Source organism: Caretta caretta, chromosome 9 (assembly GCF_965140235.1).
Source record: "Caretta caretta isolate rCarCar2 chromosome 9, rCarCar1.hap1, whole genome shotgun sequence".
NCBI classification, from domain to species: domain Eukaryota; kingdom Metazoa; phylum Chordata; order Testudines; family Cheloniidae; genus Caretta; species Caretta caretta.
Genome location: NC_134214.1, coordinates 74,397,709 through 74,414,611, shown reverse-complemented (window position 1 = coordinate 74,414,611; position 16,903 = coordinate 74,397,709). Strand labels below are relative to the sequence as shown.

General features: G+C 42.0%; 1 protein-coding gene across 1 annotated transcript in view; it reads left to right on the top strand.

The window, feature by feature from the left end:
• Window positions 1-16,903, top strand: part of LOC125642683 (connector enhancer of kinase suppressor of ras 2) — a 545,814-nt gene that overhangs the window by 393,230 nt on the left and 135,681 nt on the right. The window contains exons 12-13 of the mRNA XM_075132431.1: window positions 2,929-3,015; window positions 6,643-6,896. Of these exons, the coding sequence (XP_074988532.1) occupies window positions 2,929-3,015; window positions 6,643-6,896 (341 nt within the window). The remainder of the gene's footprint in view (window positions 1-2,928; window positions 3,016-6,642; window positions 6,897-16,903) is intronic.

Sequence of the window (16,903 nt, the reverse complement as noted above, 5' to 3'; positions counted from 1 at the left end):
TTTTGTAAAAGTTTATTGTTACAAAATCTAAAACTTGCTGTCAAGTTTGGCCTACCTGACAATCTGCTTAATCTTGTTCAGTTCTTCTAAGGTGCAGTGCCCAATCCAGTCTTTACAAATGTTGAAAGGCATTACACATAAAACTGAAACCAAAGGTATTTAAGAAAATATAACAGGAAAAATCCAAGTCAGAGAAAATCCAAATAAGAAATACTCAAAATGCCTTTTATTATAATTATATTTTTAAAAAGATGGTTAAGGAAAAGTGCCATTAGAACAATGGAGAAAGGTAAATAATATCTTATTATTTATAGGACAGGATTATTATGAAAGAAATCTTCCTATAAAAATAAATTATTAATTATTATGTTGTAATATTATAAATTAGTGACAGCTTAGTTAATATAGACCATTCAGTGAAGATGTTTCACATATCCATAAATAACAAAGTCCATTCATCCATCAGTACAGTAGCTATGCACCATAAGTGCTTTTTTTCAGTAATGAACAGTAGAATTGAGGAAATGAGCTACTGGAAACAAGAAAAGAAACTTTTATGTACAGTGTTTTCAGATATGTGATTATTTTAGGAACAAGATAGTTGGGCAATGTTTAATGTTTCAGAAAATAACTTGATTCTGAAACAAGCAGACCACAGAACTAGACTCAGCTTGGCTTTTGGAATGTTTTTTTTCATTCCATGATGCTAGGGGGCTTATTCCTTCACCCACTTACTTCCCTGGTCCTTCTCGCATGAACAGAGAGCAACAATACCCGAAGTCCAAAGGTGCAAACAATTCAACATTTATTGGGGTGAACTTCCAGCAAGCACAATTCCAGTTTCCTTCCTTAGTGTCCACCTTCCCAGCTCTGACACCACAGAGCCTTACCTGTGTCCCTGTTCCCATTCCCCCCCCCTTAGCAAAACATGATTCCAATTTCCCCATGCCCATTCCCTGTTCCCATCCCCCCCTTAGCAAAACCTGATTCCAATTCGCCACTCCCATTCCCTGTTCCCATTTCCCCCCTTACTTCCTGATTGACTGCAGACTATATAGTAAAACTTGAGTTCTGCTTAGCTATACCTTAACCTATCATTTTACTGAAATTTAACTAACCAATCCTAACATATTGTAACATGATTATTTAACCAATTATATCCCATTACCTTAATTAGTTTACACCCAGAAAAATTAATTGTACAGCAGACAGAAACAATCACAGAACCAGACAGAGACCATGCAAATAAACAATAGCAAAGTGGGAACTATAATGACAAAGCAATACAGAAGTGAGGATTTCACAACTACATCTATAAAGACATAAGGGTTTCCCAGCTGTGTCTATTGATAAGCTTGCCAGACACGATGCTATCAAACTAACTTTCCTTTTACATCTTCTAGGCACTTCCCTTTCTCTGGAGGTGATAGGCATTATCAGGAAAGGATTGTATTCCTAACAGCCCAATAGCACCTTCTTTCAGTGTGACTAGTTCGGAATGTGAGGATGTGACCAGTCGCTTCCCAGCTTATGGCTGCCTCTGCTGCTTAGCCAAAGATCTTAGCCTAAGAACAGGGCCTCAGACTGTCAGTGAGAAAGGGCCTTTACAGCGGCAGACAGTGATTTTGATTCTTTCTTTTATACTTCTAGAACTAGCTAAGAGATAAGAATACACCTAAATTCTTAGAGTATAGGCCTTTACAGACAGGCGTGAATATCTATATCCTAACACATGAGGAGTTGACTCATGATCTAGAGCAGGGGTGGTCAATCTGAGCCTGAGAAGGAGCCAGAATTTACTAATGTACATTGCCAAAGAGCCACAGTAATACATCAGCAACTCCCCATCATCTCCCCCACCAGCTCCCAGAGCCTCCCACCCACCAGCAGCCCCACTGATCAGCACCTCCCTCTCCCTTCTCGCACCTCCTGATCGGCAGTTTCGTGGCATGCAGGAGGCTCTGGGGGAAGGGGGAGGAGCGAGGGCATAGCAGGCTCAGGGGTGGGGGTGGGAAGGGGTGGATTGCGGGCAGGGCCTGTGGCAGAGCCAGGGTTTGAGCAGTGAGCACCCCTGTGGCACATTGGAAAGTTGGCACCTGTAGCTCCAGTCCCGGAGTCAGTGCCTATACAAGGAGCTGCATATTAACTTCTGAAGAGCCGCATGTGGCTCTGGAGCCACAGATTGGCCATCCCTGATCTAGAGGGTGGTTCTGTGTGTTCAATGATGATAATCAAGGTCAAAAAAGATTATCCCCCCGTAGTCAGTATTCCTAATTTAATGGCCTTGCTACCATAACTACTACTGGTTCATTCAGCATGGTTGTAGTGCAGATATTACAGTAAAGGTCAGACTAGTGGAAACCACCATTTCTGAATCTCTGTTTTTAACAAGGTGTCCTTTGTTTTCCTCAAGGCGTTTGCAGTTAGTCCACTTTCTATGTAGGTAAAAGATGCCCGCATCAGCCAGCATGTACCTTTCAGAGTCAGATATGTGTTACAAGATTGATGTTACTGTTTTTAGACTGAGAGCTCTGAATTATTGTGGGTGAATCAGTGACCTTTCTAATTTTATCAAAGCATGTTAGCCACTTCAGAAAGCTTTTTTTCCTTCATTCAAAATCATCTGCTTGCTGAGCTGGGAACTCTCTTGCAGGAGATAGCTATACAGCAAAACTCTAATCTCAATTACAATAAGGAATAACTGCACTGAAATCAATGGAGTTTACATTTAAATCATCATAACAAAAAGCAGAATCTGACCCATGATATTTAAAAGCTTCAGGGAGCTGTAACCTTAATAAATGGATGCTAATAAAACTGGAGGGTGATTTTTTTAACCAGTTTACAGGCATTAATTATTCTATCATACAACAACCTTTTATTAATGAGTTGCAAAAATTAAAATGGTTCCTCTTTGATTGTTTCCAGGTGACTTGAGGCCTGTTTCTATGCCTACAGAGTTCAGCTGGATCGGAGAGTCAAAAGAACCAAACATGTACAAGAGAGGCAGTCGAGGTGAGTACCTTCTCCATTGCTGTGATCCAAGATTTTTCTCTCTGTTCTTTAAAAAAGATGAAAATATGCATCACAGACACCTGCTGTAGTTCTCATGAGTGCCATGGAGAGTATGGAAGGGTCTACTAACTGTCCTGTTACTTCTGCTTTCCTGAAAATTAAAATAGAATTCTGTCAGTTAAGGCGTTCTAGTCTCTTTAATTGTAATAAAAAATAAAATACCTTTCCAAATGCCCGAGTGACTATATGGCTCAGATAATTGCGAATGATATATAAAACTTCAAAATATATTCATTCAGTATGATTCCATACCCACATTATACATACAAACTGATGTACTTAGAGTCCACTTTGATGACCTAGTCATGAAACTGCAACATCAAGGCTCAGTCTGGCAGTCCCTGAGTGTTCAAGCTGCCACTGATTTCAGTGAGTATTTTGGAGAAAAAAGGATTCAGGGTTGGGCCTTCGGGAAGAAGGTTGGTGGTAGAAATAGTACCAATAGCTAAAAGAATGTATTTGTCACGTTTCAGCTTTGATTGGTGGTGGATGAAACTTGCCGACTGTTCCTCATCTCTCTTAGCTGTTAGTGGTAGGGTGACCAGATATCCCATTTTTAACAGGACAGTCAAATTTTTAAGCCCTCCTGCAGGTGTCCCAACATTTCTTAAAAGTGGGTAAATTGTCCTATATTTTCTGCTTCCCCGCCATGAGGATCCCTGCTCGCCAGCTGCTCACCCACCTGTAGTGAGTGAGGCGGTCCAGTGACTGATGATGTGGGTGAGTGTGCAAGGCTGGTGGTGGAGTGAAGCTGCAGCATGCAGGGCTCGGCCCCTCCACCTGCCAGTCTCTCAGCGCAGCCCCTGGTGCATGCAGGCTCTCAGTAGGATTGCCAACTTTCTAATCACACAAAACTGAACACCTTTGCCCTGCTCCCTGCCCTGCCCCTTTCTGAGGCCCCACCCCTGCTCACTCCATCCCCCCTCCATTGCTCGCTCTACCCCACCCTCACTCACTTTCACCAGGCTGGGGCAGAGGGTTGGGATGTGGGAGGGGGTGCAGGCTCCAGGGTAGGGCCAGAAATGAAGAGTTTGGAACGCAGGAGGGGGCTCAGGGCAGGGACAGGAGGTTGGGATGTGGGAGGGGGTGAGGGCTATAGGAGGGAGTTTGGGTGCAGGAGTGGGCTCAGGCCTGGGACAGGAGGTTGGGGTGTGGGAAGAGGATGTTGGGTGTAGGCTCTGGGAGGGAGTTTGGGTGTGGGAGGGGGCTCAGGGCTGGGGCAAGGGGTTGGGGTGCAGGAGAGGGTGTAGGATGCTGGCTCCGGCCAGTTAGTGCTTACCTCAGGCAGCTCTCAGAAGTGGCGGCATGTTCAGCTCCTAGGTGGAGGGGCCAGGGGGCTCTGCACACTTCCTGGACCCACAGGCGCAACCCCCGCAGCTCCCCTTGGCCATGGTTCCTGGCCAATGGGAGCTGAGGAGCCAGCACTCAGGGCGGGGACAGCACACGGAGTCCCCGTGGCTGCCCCTCGGCCAGAGGGACATGTTGCCGCTTCTGGGAGCCACATAGGGATGGGAGCCTGCTTTTGCCCCACTGCGCTGCCGACTGGGCTTTTAGCAGCCTAGTCAGTGGTGCTGACTTTGTTGCTGGGGTGGCACCCTGGGAAAGCCCAAGACCCTCGGACCCGGTTTGTAGGCCAGGAGGAGCTGAGCCCTGCATGTGCCAAAGCCCTGCGCTAAGCTCTGGAGTGGGGGGGAAGCAATTTCCAGCCTGGTCCCACCCCGACCCTGTGGGCTCCACAGCAGCCCCCTGGGCAGGGGATCAGCACCCTCTTTGCCCGTCCCCACCCCCACCGCCCTAGGTCCTGTCCCCAGGGAGCGCAGGGCTGCTCCATCCTCTAGGCACCTTCCCCTGCTGAGCCACCTCTCTGGGCAGGCTCTGTGGCTGCTGAAACCTCTGCAGTCAGGTTCTCTGGGCCCTAAGTGTTAACCCCTTCCTGCCCATGCTGTAGCTGGGAAACAGGAGGCGGCTGCGTTATGTTGGTGGCCAGCAGCAGCCTGGCGGTGTTAGTTGCCTTTCGACACTGTGCGGGCAGACAGGGACAAACAATGGGAGGGAACTATGATGGAAGTCTGTGGAAGCCTATAGAATGATTATTTCCTCCATGCACAGTTATCTTAAGCTCAAAAAGAAAAGGAGTACTTGTGGCACCTTAGAGACTAACCAATTTATTTGAGCATGAGCTTTCGTGAGCTACAGCTCACTTCATCAGATGCATACCGTTTGGTATGCATCTGATGAAGTGAGCTGTAGCTCACGAAAGCTCATGCTCAAATAAATTGGTTAGTCTCTAAGGTGCCACAAGTACTCCTTTTCTTTGGTATGCATCTGATGAAGTGAGCTGTAGCTCACGAAAGCTCATGCTCAAATAAATTGGTTAGTCTCTAAGGTGCCACAAGTACTCCTTTTCTTTTTGCGAATACAGACTAACATGGCTGTTCCTCTGAAACCTGTCATCTTAAGCTCAGTTACTGTTCTGATTTACTTGTTAACTTTTATTAATTACTGTTGATCCAAGTACAGGAAGCCATACTTTTCCAAAACACTAGAGCTGGGCGGCCATTTCAAAGGTGAATCTGCATTATGAAACACAATGAAAACAAAAATATTTAAAATTTCCTGAAAAACAAAATTTAAAAAATTCATTTGGGGTTGATCGAAACATTTTCCAGCAGAAAAACATTCCATCAGAAAACTTCTGACCAGCTCTACCAAATACCCTTCTCAAAATCTTGTAGTCAAATGTCTTCATGACTAACATTCTAGAATCCGCTAGGCAGGATTTTGGATCTGTCAGCTATACAAACCTAAAAGAGAACCATCAGAGAACCTCATTGCTAGATGATGGCACATTTGCTTTCATTAGAGTATCTGTGGGCATATATTATGCTGTAGTCTAAAATGTACTGAAAGAGTTAACTAAACTGCATAGCCAAAAAAATTGAAAAAGACGGGGCTCCAGAATTGTTCAGCCGAGAGCTGATAAGGGCTTACAGTTTGAGAAAAACTATCGGAGTAGGAGTCTCAGTGATTCACAGCTTTAATGCACAAAGTCCAGCGTATTTGTTAACTCAAAAAAAAGTCAAGATTTTTTGAGGCTTTGTGCTGTAAATGAAACCGCAGAATCAATTACTGTTGTCTCCATCTGTTTCCAGGGGGAAAGAAACAAGGTAATGTTCACTTGTAGTTACCATGCCATTATAGAACAATGGCTTTATGTGGCCCCCTGTATGCTAGTGAACTCTGACTTAGTAAGGACTGCTTTTCTCAAGAGCAGCAAGCATTTTGGATCAAAGGGCTGTGAAAGATTGAGATAATAGCTGTGTTCCATTTACCATGTCTTAGTAAAACACTCTCTAGACAACACCCACGTGAATAAAAGACTGCAGGTTGTAGTCTCCATTTGAAATGTCATATTGCAACATCCATTATTACCCTGTTTAAGGTGCGGCTTTATTTTTGCACAGACGTGTGCTTGAGTGGGTAAGTATAAAAGTGTAGCCTGGTTATATTTTGTGTGTTTGTTTTTTTGTCTTATTCATATTTCTTTTCTTCTTCCTTCAACAACTGATTCGGAGAATTCACTCCTGCGATACCTGAGTGATGACAAGATCTTGGTGATCCAAGAAGAGCCTATGACACAGAAAGACAACAAGAGAGACACAGGCCGCAGGTCAAGGAAAAAGGGCAAAAACACAAGTAGCCCGAACTATCCAATTAGCCCATCTATGTTGACATCTACTGTTAGCGTTAGGCTGGAACCTGGGCAGCAAGATGTCTTGAATTTCTCACTAGCTGAAAGCAACACTGTTCCACTGTATCACGTAAGTTCATAAAAATTTGAAGTTTTAATTCTTTTTTCTTAATAGCCATTGGAACTAGGATTGGCACAGCAGAAATATGATCTTATATCTTACAGTATCATGTTGCATGGCAGGGTCCTACAGTTCATTTTTCACATCCATACCATAAGATACAGAGCAAATCTGAAAACCATCTGGATATTATGAAAAAGTTCAGTACATAATACACAGAACACTTGTCCACTATGGGTAGGTCTACTCAAGCACACAGCATGTAGACTGCAGACAGTGCTCACCCAGCTAGCATGGGTATAAACAGCAATGTAGAAAGTGAGCCCCAGCTTAGGTAAGTATAGTAGAGATAGGCCAGTACCCTGCATGGATCTCTGCATCCTCAGTAGTGCCTCCATATCAACTCTACTGTTTTTAGCAGTGTGGTGTCCTGGTGCAAGAGCCTTTCCATGCCACAGTGAAAGACTCTGGCAAAGGGGAGGCAATGAAGGAAGACTGTGACAACAAAGGTCACATTCTCCTGTATCCTGATTACGGTTGGTGAGTTGTAAGTTTTAACATGTAAGATGGTGAAGGTAGAGCACAGAGGAGAGTCTAGGGTTTCCTTCAACCAGCTAACGTGAAAAAATATTAATTGCCTGTCTTCACTAAGATTTTAGCACATTAGTTGACTTCTATCAGTTAACACATATTAAAAACACACCTTTATTCCTTGTGAAGATGAGGCCAGTGTGACTCACTTGGTGGGATCTCTTCATTTCCAAGTGGATTGGCTAAATCCCAGACTCTGCTCCCAGAACAACTGATGCCAAACCAGGAGATCCTCAATTTGGCCTGTAATCATTGGGTGAATCCAATAATGACTTTTTGCAATATCAGAGAGTGTAAGCCTCACCATGTTCTGAGTTTCTGCAGTCGATACAAGGAGCTCATTGCTTGGACCATGGAAGCATTCTCAACCATGGGAGGTTGAGGGGCATGTCCCCTCACATACACGTTACCTATCTTTTGAGGAAGGAAAAATTGGTCCTAGGATCCCTGATACTAATTGCCTACTCAGGTCGTGATTACTTACTGCTGTTAACCTTGTTGGCTGGGTCCCTTTGGACCTGCTCCAAATTGCAGCTCTGCTCTCCTGAGACCCAGTGGTCCAGTCATTCAAGCAGGCTCTTTCTAAAATCTTGGGGTGTAATCGTAGTCCTGTTAAGTTTAACGGAGAAATTTAGATGTATTTAAATGGTGTCCGGATTTCACCTTGGAATTTAAGTACAAGAAACATATGAATTGTCATGCTGGATCAGACTTGGAGTCCATCTAGTCCAATATCCTGTTAACAACAGTGGCCCGTACCAGGGGCTTCAGAGGAACATATAAGAACTTTAGAGTATGCCCCATAATAGATCTCATGCTTATTTTTTGTAGTCAAAGATTGGCTTACTCCCTATAACATGGGGTTTAATATGCTTTCCACAACATTTTGTTGCCATTAATTATGGTAACTCTGAATATTCTTGATATGTATATGAATGCCCAATCTCTTTTCAAATCTTGTTAAGTTTCTGGATTTAATGATTTCATGTGGCAATCAGTTCCATGGCCCAATTACACATTGTTTGAAAAAGTATTTCCTTTTATCTGTTTTGAATTTCTCACCTTTTTATGTTATTGACTGTCCCCTTATTCTTATATTATGGTGCAGGAAGAACAGGGTACTGCTGTTTATAGCCCATTTCAGATGGGTTTCCAGCTTAGCAAAAAAGGCATTTTGGTTCTTAACTGAATTTCTGCAGAATGGGACCAACAATCTGGAAGCCTCAGCAATGTAGATATTGCTCAAATTGTGGTTGGTTTTTATTCCGGAGTTATTTGCTATAGGTGCAGAGAAAGTTATCAACTTGTTCTTTAGTCAGGCTGTTCTACATGGGAGGAGGCTAGAACCTGAAAAGCCTAACAACCATTTGGATGGGACTCACCATTAGGAGATAACTAGGGAGAAGCCCATTTCAGATTAGTTAGCCCACTATGCAGAAATTCAGTATTCAAGGTAAAACCAAAATCTCCTTTGTTGTACATGTGTCTGAGAGAGAAATTAGTAGGTATCCAGAGTGGACCACACTCATCACTGATTTAACCTCACTGACATCAGTGAGGATATACCAGGGACAAATCTAGCCCTGTGTTAAGTAATGTTGAAAGTGAAGTTACTGTGGCATTATAACTTTTTTTTTTTTTGGTAAAACTATTCTCCCAAAACACTATTTTAGTTAATATATTTTTATTTTTATTTAATCTTAACTCCATTACATCTACCTACTTTATCAGTTTCCCAATATATTACTCTGAAGTGCTCCAGCAGAGTATTCAGTATTAGTGGACTGTTTTTGTCAGCACAAATAAATACTCTTGCTCACTGAAACTGGGCAAAATGGTTACCTCTGAGACATAATTAAGTTGTTATGCATTGGATTTAGCTTTGTTACACTTTATTAGTCTTGGTAAACAAAAAACATTTAATTAAGTCTATAGTGTCTACATGCACGAATATGCAACTCAAAACGATATTTTTGTTTTCCACTGGAACATGTAATTGTAATCTTAAAATATGTTCTACGTTGTTAAAAAATATTTAGAACCAGAGTGCAAATAGCTTTGTTTATATTTTGTTTTGGGGTGGGTTTTTTGGTGGGGAAGGGAGGAGGAGAGTGGTTACCATTTCTGCTCAAATGCAAAATTGACCAGGATATTTTTGAGTAATAAAAAATGCTTCTTTTGATGTTTGCAAACAGCTATTTCTACCTGGAAGAAAATGACATCAAGGCCTGACCATGTGTGCTCGGGCCCAAAGAAAATAATATGAAAGATTTTCTAGAAGGCTTTGTGTTGTGATGTTCGACCATTCACTGGGATCCCGCCATATTCATTGTATATGTTTCCGTCTACCTCATGGCTTAATGGAAGACTTTGACTGGCCACTGTAGAATCATAAAAATGTAGGGCTGGAAGGAACCTCAAGATGTCGTCTAGTCCATCTCCCCATGATGAGGCAGGACTAAGTATACCTAGACCAGTGGTTCTCAACCTACTTATCATTGTGGGCCACATATGCGGCCCACAGTGTGTTGCCTGGGCCACAGGTTGAGAACCATTGCGCTTCTCTATGCCCAGTGCCTGCCCCAACCCAGAGACCGCTCAACAGAGCGGGGCCAGGAGCGGACTCCACTGCAGAGCTGGGCAGCAGAGCAGCCCCAGGCCCCACCATGCGGCAAGGCAGAGCAGCCCCAGCAGCCCTGGGCCCCACAAGGCCAGGCAGCCCTGGCGGCCTGGACCCCAGCCATGTGGGCCCTGTGGCCTTAAGCACACAGCTGAGAACCACTGACCTAGACCGTCCCTGACAGGTGTTTGTCCAACATATTCTTTAAAACCTCAACTGACAGGGATTCCACAGCCTTTCTTGGTAACTTATTTCTGTACTTTTCTATCCTTAAGGTTAGAAAGTTTTCCTAATATTGAATCTAAATTTCCCTTGCTGCAGATTAAGCTGATTACTTTCCCCAGTGGACATGAAGAACAATAGATCCAGGATCAGATTCGCACTCAGGAATTGGATCCAGTAATGTTACCCAAAGTTCAACAAACTTCCCTGAGGCAGGGTTTTCCTCCCTAGATGGACACTCCAGGACCTTCTATGCAACAGGCACATGATATGATGCTGGACTGGAGCAACTGGCAGAACTGGCACATGCCACTATAGATGCCTTGGCCATACTGACCAATTCCCACTTATCCTTGCCCTATAGGAAAGTCTGACTGTTTGGTTCCTGATAAAGGAAAGCCTAAATCTGTGAATCTGAGGTGATTGGGTCCTATACAATCAGAACCAATAGATACAGTAACTTAGTACAAGATACACTTTTGGAAGAAGAGGGAGATACATCCCCTCCAGTTGAATTTCAAAAACAAGAAATTGAATTAGATAGTGGTTCATCTCTGGCCAAGAATGTAGGAGTGTGTTCTCCTTCAGAAAATGCTATTCAGTTCCTTGAACTAGTAGCCAGAATAGCGTCAATTTTAAAATAACCATCCTGGTTTTCAAAATATTAGGTCCTACAAGAAATAAAATATCTTTACCAATATTAGAAGGGCTTTGACAACCAGCAAAAGCAGTCTGGTCCAATCCATCTTTGTGTCAGCCAATTTCAAAAAAGGCGACAAACTATACCAGATTCCATAAACAGGGTTTTCTTGTTTCCATGTTCACCTCCCTCTGATTCACTTGTTGTGGTAGCAGTGGTACAAAGATCCAAGTCCAGATCTCTTATATTGAAGGGGCGATAAAAATTCTTCAGGTATATTCTCATTACCCAGCATCAGACCAAGGTTTGATATACCAGTCAAGAGTTTTGAAGCAGTCTTAGAAAATGCCATCCATATCTTTAGAGACCATTTGTCTCATATTTACAATGTATGGAAAACAGTTACCTTAGATAGATGCGTTTTAGACACAAAGAAGGAAGGTTATACCATTCAGTTTAAATCCCTTCCTCCATACAATCCCCTTCCCCTCTCCTTTATCAGAGACCATTCTACAAGAAGATACCCAGAGTAAAATAAAAGCTCTATTACAAGTAGGAGCAACAGAGGAATTCCCAGTAAGTTCCCAAAGCAGGGAATTTTAATACTCATTATTTTCTGATCCCATTGGACGGAGGACTCAAACCACTTCTTGGTCTCAGAAGACTGAATAGATACATCAGAACGTTTCAGTTCAGAACGCTAACCTTTGTAATTAATTATCCCCCTTCCTTTCTACTCTAGTTTGGCTTGCTGCTCTCGATCTCAAGGATGTGTACTTCCTTATTTCTACAAGACCTTCTCATCACAAATATCTTTGCTTTACACTTGGTCAATATCATTTCTGATACAGAGTGTTGCCATTTGACCTCTCCCCTACACCCAGAGTCTTTACCAATGCCTGTCTCTTGTAGCAGCATATCTGAGGAGACAAGGAATTTTTATTTTCCCATACTTAGATGACTTCTAAAGACTGGTTTCTAAAGACTTCCTCTGAAGAGGAATTGAAAAGTGTCACTCAAATTACTGATTTTCTGTTTGAGAAACTGTCTTTTAATAGATTAAAAGAAGTCTCTCCTATCTCCTTCTCAAAAAATCTCCTTCATTGGGGCAATTCTCAGTTCAAAAAAAGGAAAGATTTCCTCCCAGAGGAAAGGTTCATGAAGCTGCACAACAATATTCAGAAACTTCATGAACTCTCTCAACAACTTGATTCGACTAGGTCTCATGGCCTCAGCAATGTATATGATAATCTATGTCAGGCTCAAAATGAGGACGCTTCAACATTGGGTTTCAAGAAATCTCAAAGCCAGCCTGGGCAGTGTGTTAAAGATACTCACCGTTCTGAGAAAAATATGAATATCTCTAAGGTGATGGCTGAAACCAGTGAATGTTATCAAAGGAGCTTTATTCAACCCTGTTTATCTCCTACTGTGTCAAACTCTTCCAGAATGGCTAGGGAGCACATCTAAAAACAGTTTTTTCATTTGGGGTATTTGGAGGCACCAAGAATCCCCTTTTCATATAAATGTGTTAGAACTGAAAGCTATTAATCTTCCTATCCTTCCTTCCACAATTACAGAATTCAAGTAGCAATAGACAATATGTCTGTAATGTACTACATAAACAAACAATGTTGCCTCGACTCTGCAAGGAGGTAATAAAACTTTGGAACTGGTGTATCTTGTATAACATTTATTTGATTGTTGAGAGTGTGGATCAGATGAGCAGGGATGCTCGCAGATACACAAGTGGTCTCCAAAACATTTGGTGATTCAGCACTTTTTTTTAGCTTTAGGTCTTTCTGGCCATAGACCTGCTTTGCTATCAGGTTCAATATCAAGTGCCCTCAAGTTTGTTCAAGATGTGTTCCTCCTCAGTTGGAGAGAGGCCTAATGCATGCCTTTCCTCCATTCCCATTACTATTAAAGGTAGTTAAGAAAACAAAACAGGACTTGGCCAAGAGGATCTTACTTGACTCTGCGTGGCCAAAACAGCATTGGTACCCAGAACCCCAGTCATTTCATCTAATGGTTTGGGCGATAGAAATATGACAGGTTTAGAAAATTCTTGTTCTGTTGAGGTGCAACGTGTTTTAATTCTAGGAAGCAGACTGCTAGAAAATGTTATAGCTTGAAGTGGAAAAAAATGTTATATGGGTGTCTAATAAGGGCGTTGTCCTAGTCTTGGCTTCTATTCATTACACTTTAAAATATTTATTGCACTTAAAAACTATGGGTTTGTCTGTCTCTCCACGTAAGGTCCATTTAGCAGTGATAGCAGCTTTTCATATTCATATTGACAGTAAATTTGTTTTCTCACACTCCTTAGTCAAAAGATTTTTTAAAAGTTTATTGAATTTGTACCCGCCACGATGAAACCCAGCTCCTTTAAATTTATCTCCTCCCTTTGAACCTCTCTGAGTGTTCCTGGTTTCATCTTTCTATAAAGATAGCATACATAATAGCAGTCACATCTGCTAGAAGGATTAGTGAACTACATGCTCTCATGGCCACTCCCCCCTTGCCATACTGTTTTTGTAAGGACAAAGGTCTTTGGGCCTCACTCGATTCCTTTCTACAGTAATTTTGGACTTTCATGCAAATCAGTGTATTAATTTACAAGTATTTTTACCCAAACCATGCACATAAGGGTGAATGCAGGTTACCCAGCTCTATCCATAATAGGCCAAAGCAGAATCCCAGAAACAATTCCATACTTTTTGGAGTTTGAAATTCAGATTTGGTGGCTCAGGAACTTGCCTTGTCATAACCAGTGCTGTAGTGGTCCTCCTGCCTTACCATAGTGATGGTATTTTGATCTATTCTCCTTTTCACAGTCTTTGACAATCTTTAGGTTACATAGCTCCTGTTGCTCTCTTCCTGCCCAACCCCTGAAATGGAGCTGGTTGGTACTGTAACCAATATTGTGTTGGTACATTAGCAATTCCCTTTCCCAGCAGCACAGTCCCATGAATGGCAGTGTGGTAGGGAATTACATGAGTTTTACCTGATTATGAGGGGAAATAATTAATTGGAAAGTTTGAAAAGTTTGCAGTAATTAATTGGAAAGTTTGAAAAGTTTGCAAGCCGTACAAACCCTGTAAAGCAACCTGGGCTGAGTCAGTAAGGACCCTTGAAATATGCTGTGTTCTTGAGTCATTTATTCTTAAACACAAATACCAGAGTGTTCCCAATAAGAGAGCTATCTTATATAATGTCTTGTATTAGCAGGTGTGTTTGTACTACTGCAATCTGCTCCGTGGGAACAGAACTGTGTATATATGTGACACAGGCCCAGTCATACTTATAGCTAAAAGCTTATGGCTTTAGGGGTCAGTGTTTATGGAGCAGGGAGGAGTTCCGCATTTCATTCTACTTTGAAGTTCCTTGTGTCCATAGTGTATAGGAATGTGACAACCATGTTATGGGTTTAAATTAGACTCATGTTATTTGAAAATAGGTTTTTATGATTTAATATTTCAATAAGCATGTACTGGAAAAAGTCATATGCAGGCTGGTACATCATACTAGATCTGGAAGGCTTTAAGAAAAGCTGTCACTTACAGCAAGTCATTTTAAGTGAATGACCAGAAGTAACTGTCCACTAGAAAGCCTTCATATTCCAGCTGAGTTTCTTTTATTCCTTCCTCTGTCTCTTTACAGTTTGGCCTTTTGGAAATCCCCATTTTCATTATATTCATAGTGAGAAATGTTCTGTAGTTAACCAAAGCTGGGCAATGGTATAATAAGAAAATACACTGAGTAAATAAGTTTACAGCAGTTGGTTAGAAGCAACTGTGCATTGCATTTGGAAGCCACAGTTTCCTAAATTACACAAGTTAAAAGTTTAAACAGCTAATTTAACAATGGATATAGAAATCCAAGAGTTAATTGATTTTCACAGTATACGGTTGTGATTTGGTACAGCTTGAAACCATGGACAAATAACTGCTTGTCACTAGTATGCATGATAGTCATCTTGTGTGGCTTCAAACCTAAAGGGACTACATCATTTTATAATCCTGCCACACTGTGTCACACAATCTGTTTCATATATAATCTTACCAATTACTATAATAAAAGGAAAAGCATCCGCTGTTTATAAAATGATTATTAGCTAATGGCCTGTAACACTATATAGCAAGCTATAGTGTTAGATGGTTACAGTGGAATATTCTTTTACTTCTAGGGCCAGAACAATAATTGTTTGAGTTATATGTACAGTAAAATGTCCATTTTCAGTATCATAACATTTTTGCTGATTGACTAGCTGTCATTTTTATAGCATGCAGAACTATGAACTCCTGTGGCTTAGTCCCTGCAGCCTGGTCTACATTAAAAATTAGGTCAGTCCAACTACATTGCTCAGAGGTGTGAAAAATCCACATCCCCAAGCGACGTAGTTAACGTGATCTAACCCCCCAGTGTAGACAGCACTAGGTTGGTGAAAGAATTTTTCCATTGAGTTAGAACCACAGGGCTCTCCCGGGAACCACAGCGTTGAAAGGAGCAGAGTGAGGGGCCGCCGCTCCCAGGAGCCAGTGCCCTGTGCCGGCAGCTCCTCCGGCACGGCTGCCCCACCTGTAGCCCTGCCCCCATCGCTTCCACACAGCTCTCTTTGTCTCTTGTCTGGGGGCATGAGTGCCACTTGAACACAAGAGTGCTACCAGGGACATGGTCTGTTTCTCTCGCCACTGCAGATCCTGGGACAACCCTGCGGTTCCACGGATACCGATTTATATCTGCGGATATCTGCATCCACAGATATAAACTTTTATCCACGCAGGGCTGTATGGATTACCTACACCAATGGGAGAACCTCTCTCATCAGTATATGTAGTGTGTACACTGAAGCGCTGCAGTGGCATGGCTGCAGCTTGTTGCTGTAGCATTTCAAATGCAGACAATGGCATGAAATTTATGTTAGACATGGAATTCTGCCACACCTGCTTGGATTCACTGTGTGTGAAAACTATCCAGTTCACTCTATCCTGGCCAGTTTAAAAGCTTTCAATGGCTTTATTTTAAAATTATTTTAAAAAACCTTTTAGAATGGTAACAAAATTATTTTGCTGTGACTGACATTTTGGATTCATTCCACCTAAGGTGTGAATCTTCTGAAGGCGTTCATAGCTTTACAAGTCTTGATTTGCATTCTAAAGCATATTTGACATTTCCAAAGCTCACATACTTTTTCAACACAAAGCATTTTTAAACATTTAAAAAAGACATGGGGATTCACTCCTTGAGTAAAAAATGGTGGCCTGCATTTTGTACTGCCTGGCTACAACAATTTTAAATTCATAAGACGATAAGATAACATTTTGTCAACTGTGAGGTAGAATGGGCTGGATGAAATTGAGGAAATTATGGGCAATCATACTACATACAGCGCTCAGGTCTGTTCATAAGAATCACAGTAAGAACATAAGAATGGCCATACTGGGTCAGACCAAAGGTCCATCTAGTACGGTATCCTATCCTGTCTTCTGACAGTCACTAATGCCAGGTGCCCCCGAGGGAATGAACAGAACAGGTAATTATCAAGTGATCCATCCCATTGCCCATTCCCAGCTTCTGGCAGACAGAGGCTAGGCACACCATCCCTGCCCATCCTGGCTAATAGCCATTGTTGGACCTATCCTCCATGAATTTATCTAGTTTTTTTTTTAAATACTGTTATAGTCTTGACCTTCACAACATCCTCTGGCAAAGAGTTCCACAGGTTGACTGTGTGTTGTGTGAAAAATACTTCCTTTTGTCTGTTTTAAACCTGCTGCCTATTAATTTCATTTGGTCACCCCTAGTTCTTGTGTTATGAGAAGGAGTAAATAACACTTCCTTATTTACTTTCTTCACACCAGTCATGATTTTATAGACCTCTATCATATCCCCCTTTAGTCGTCTCTTTTCCAAGCTGACCCAGTCTTATTAATCTGTTCT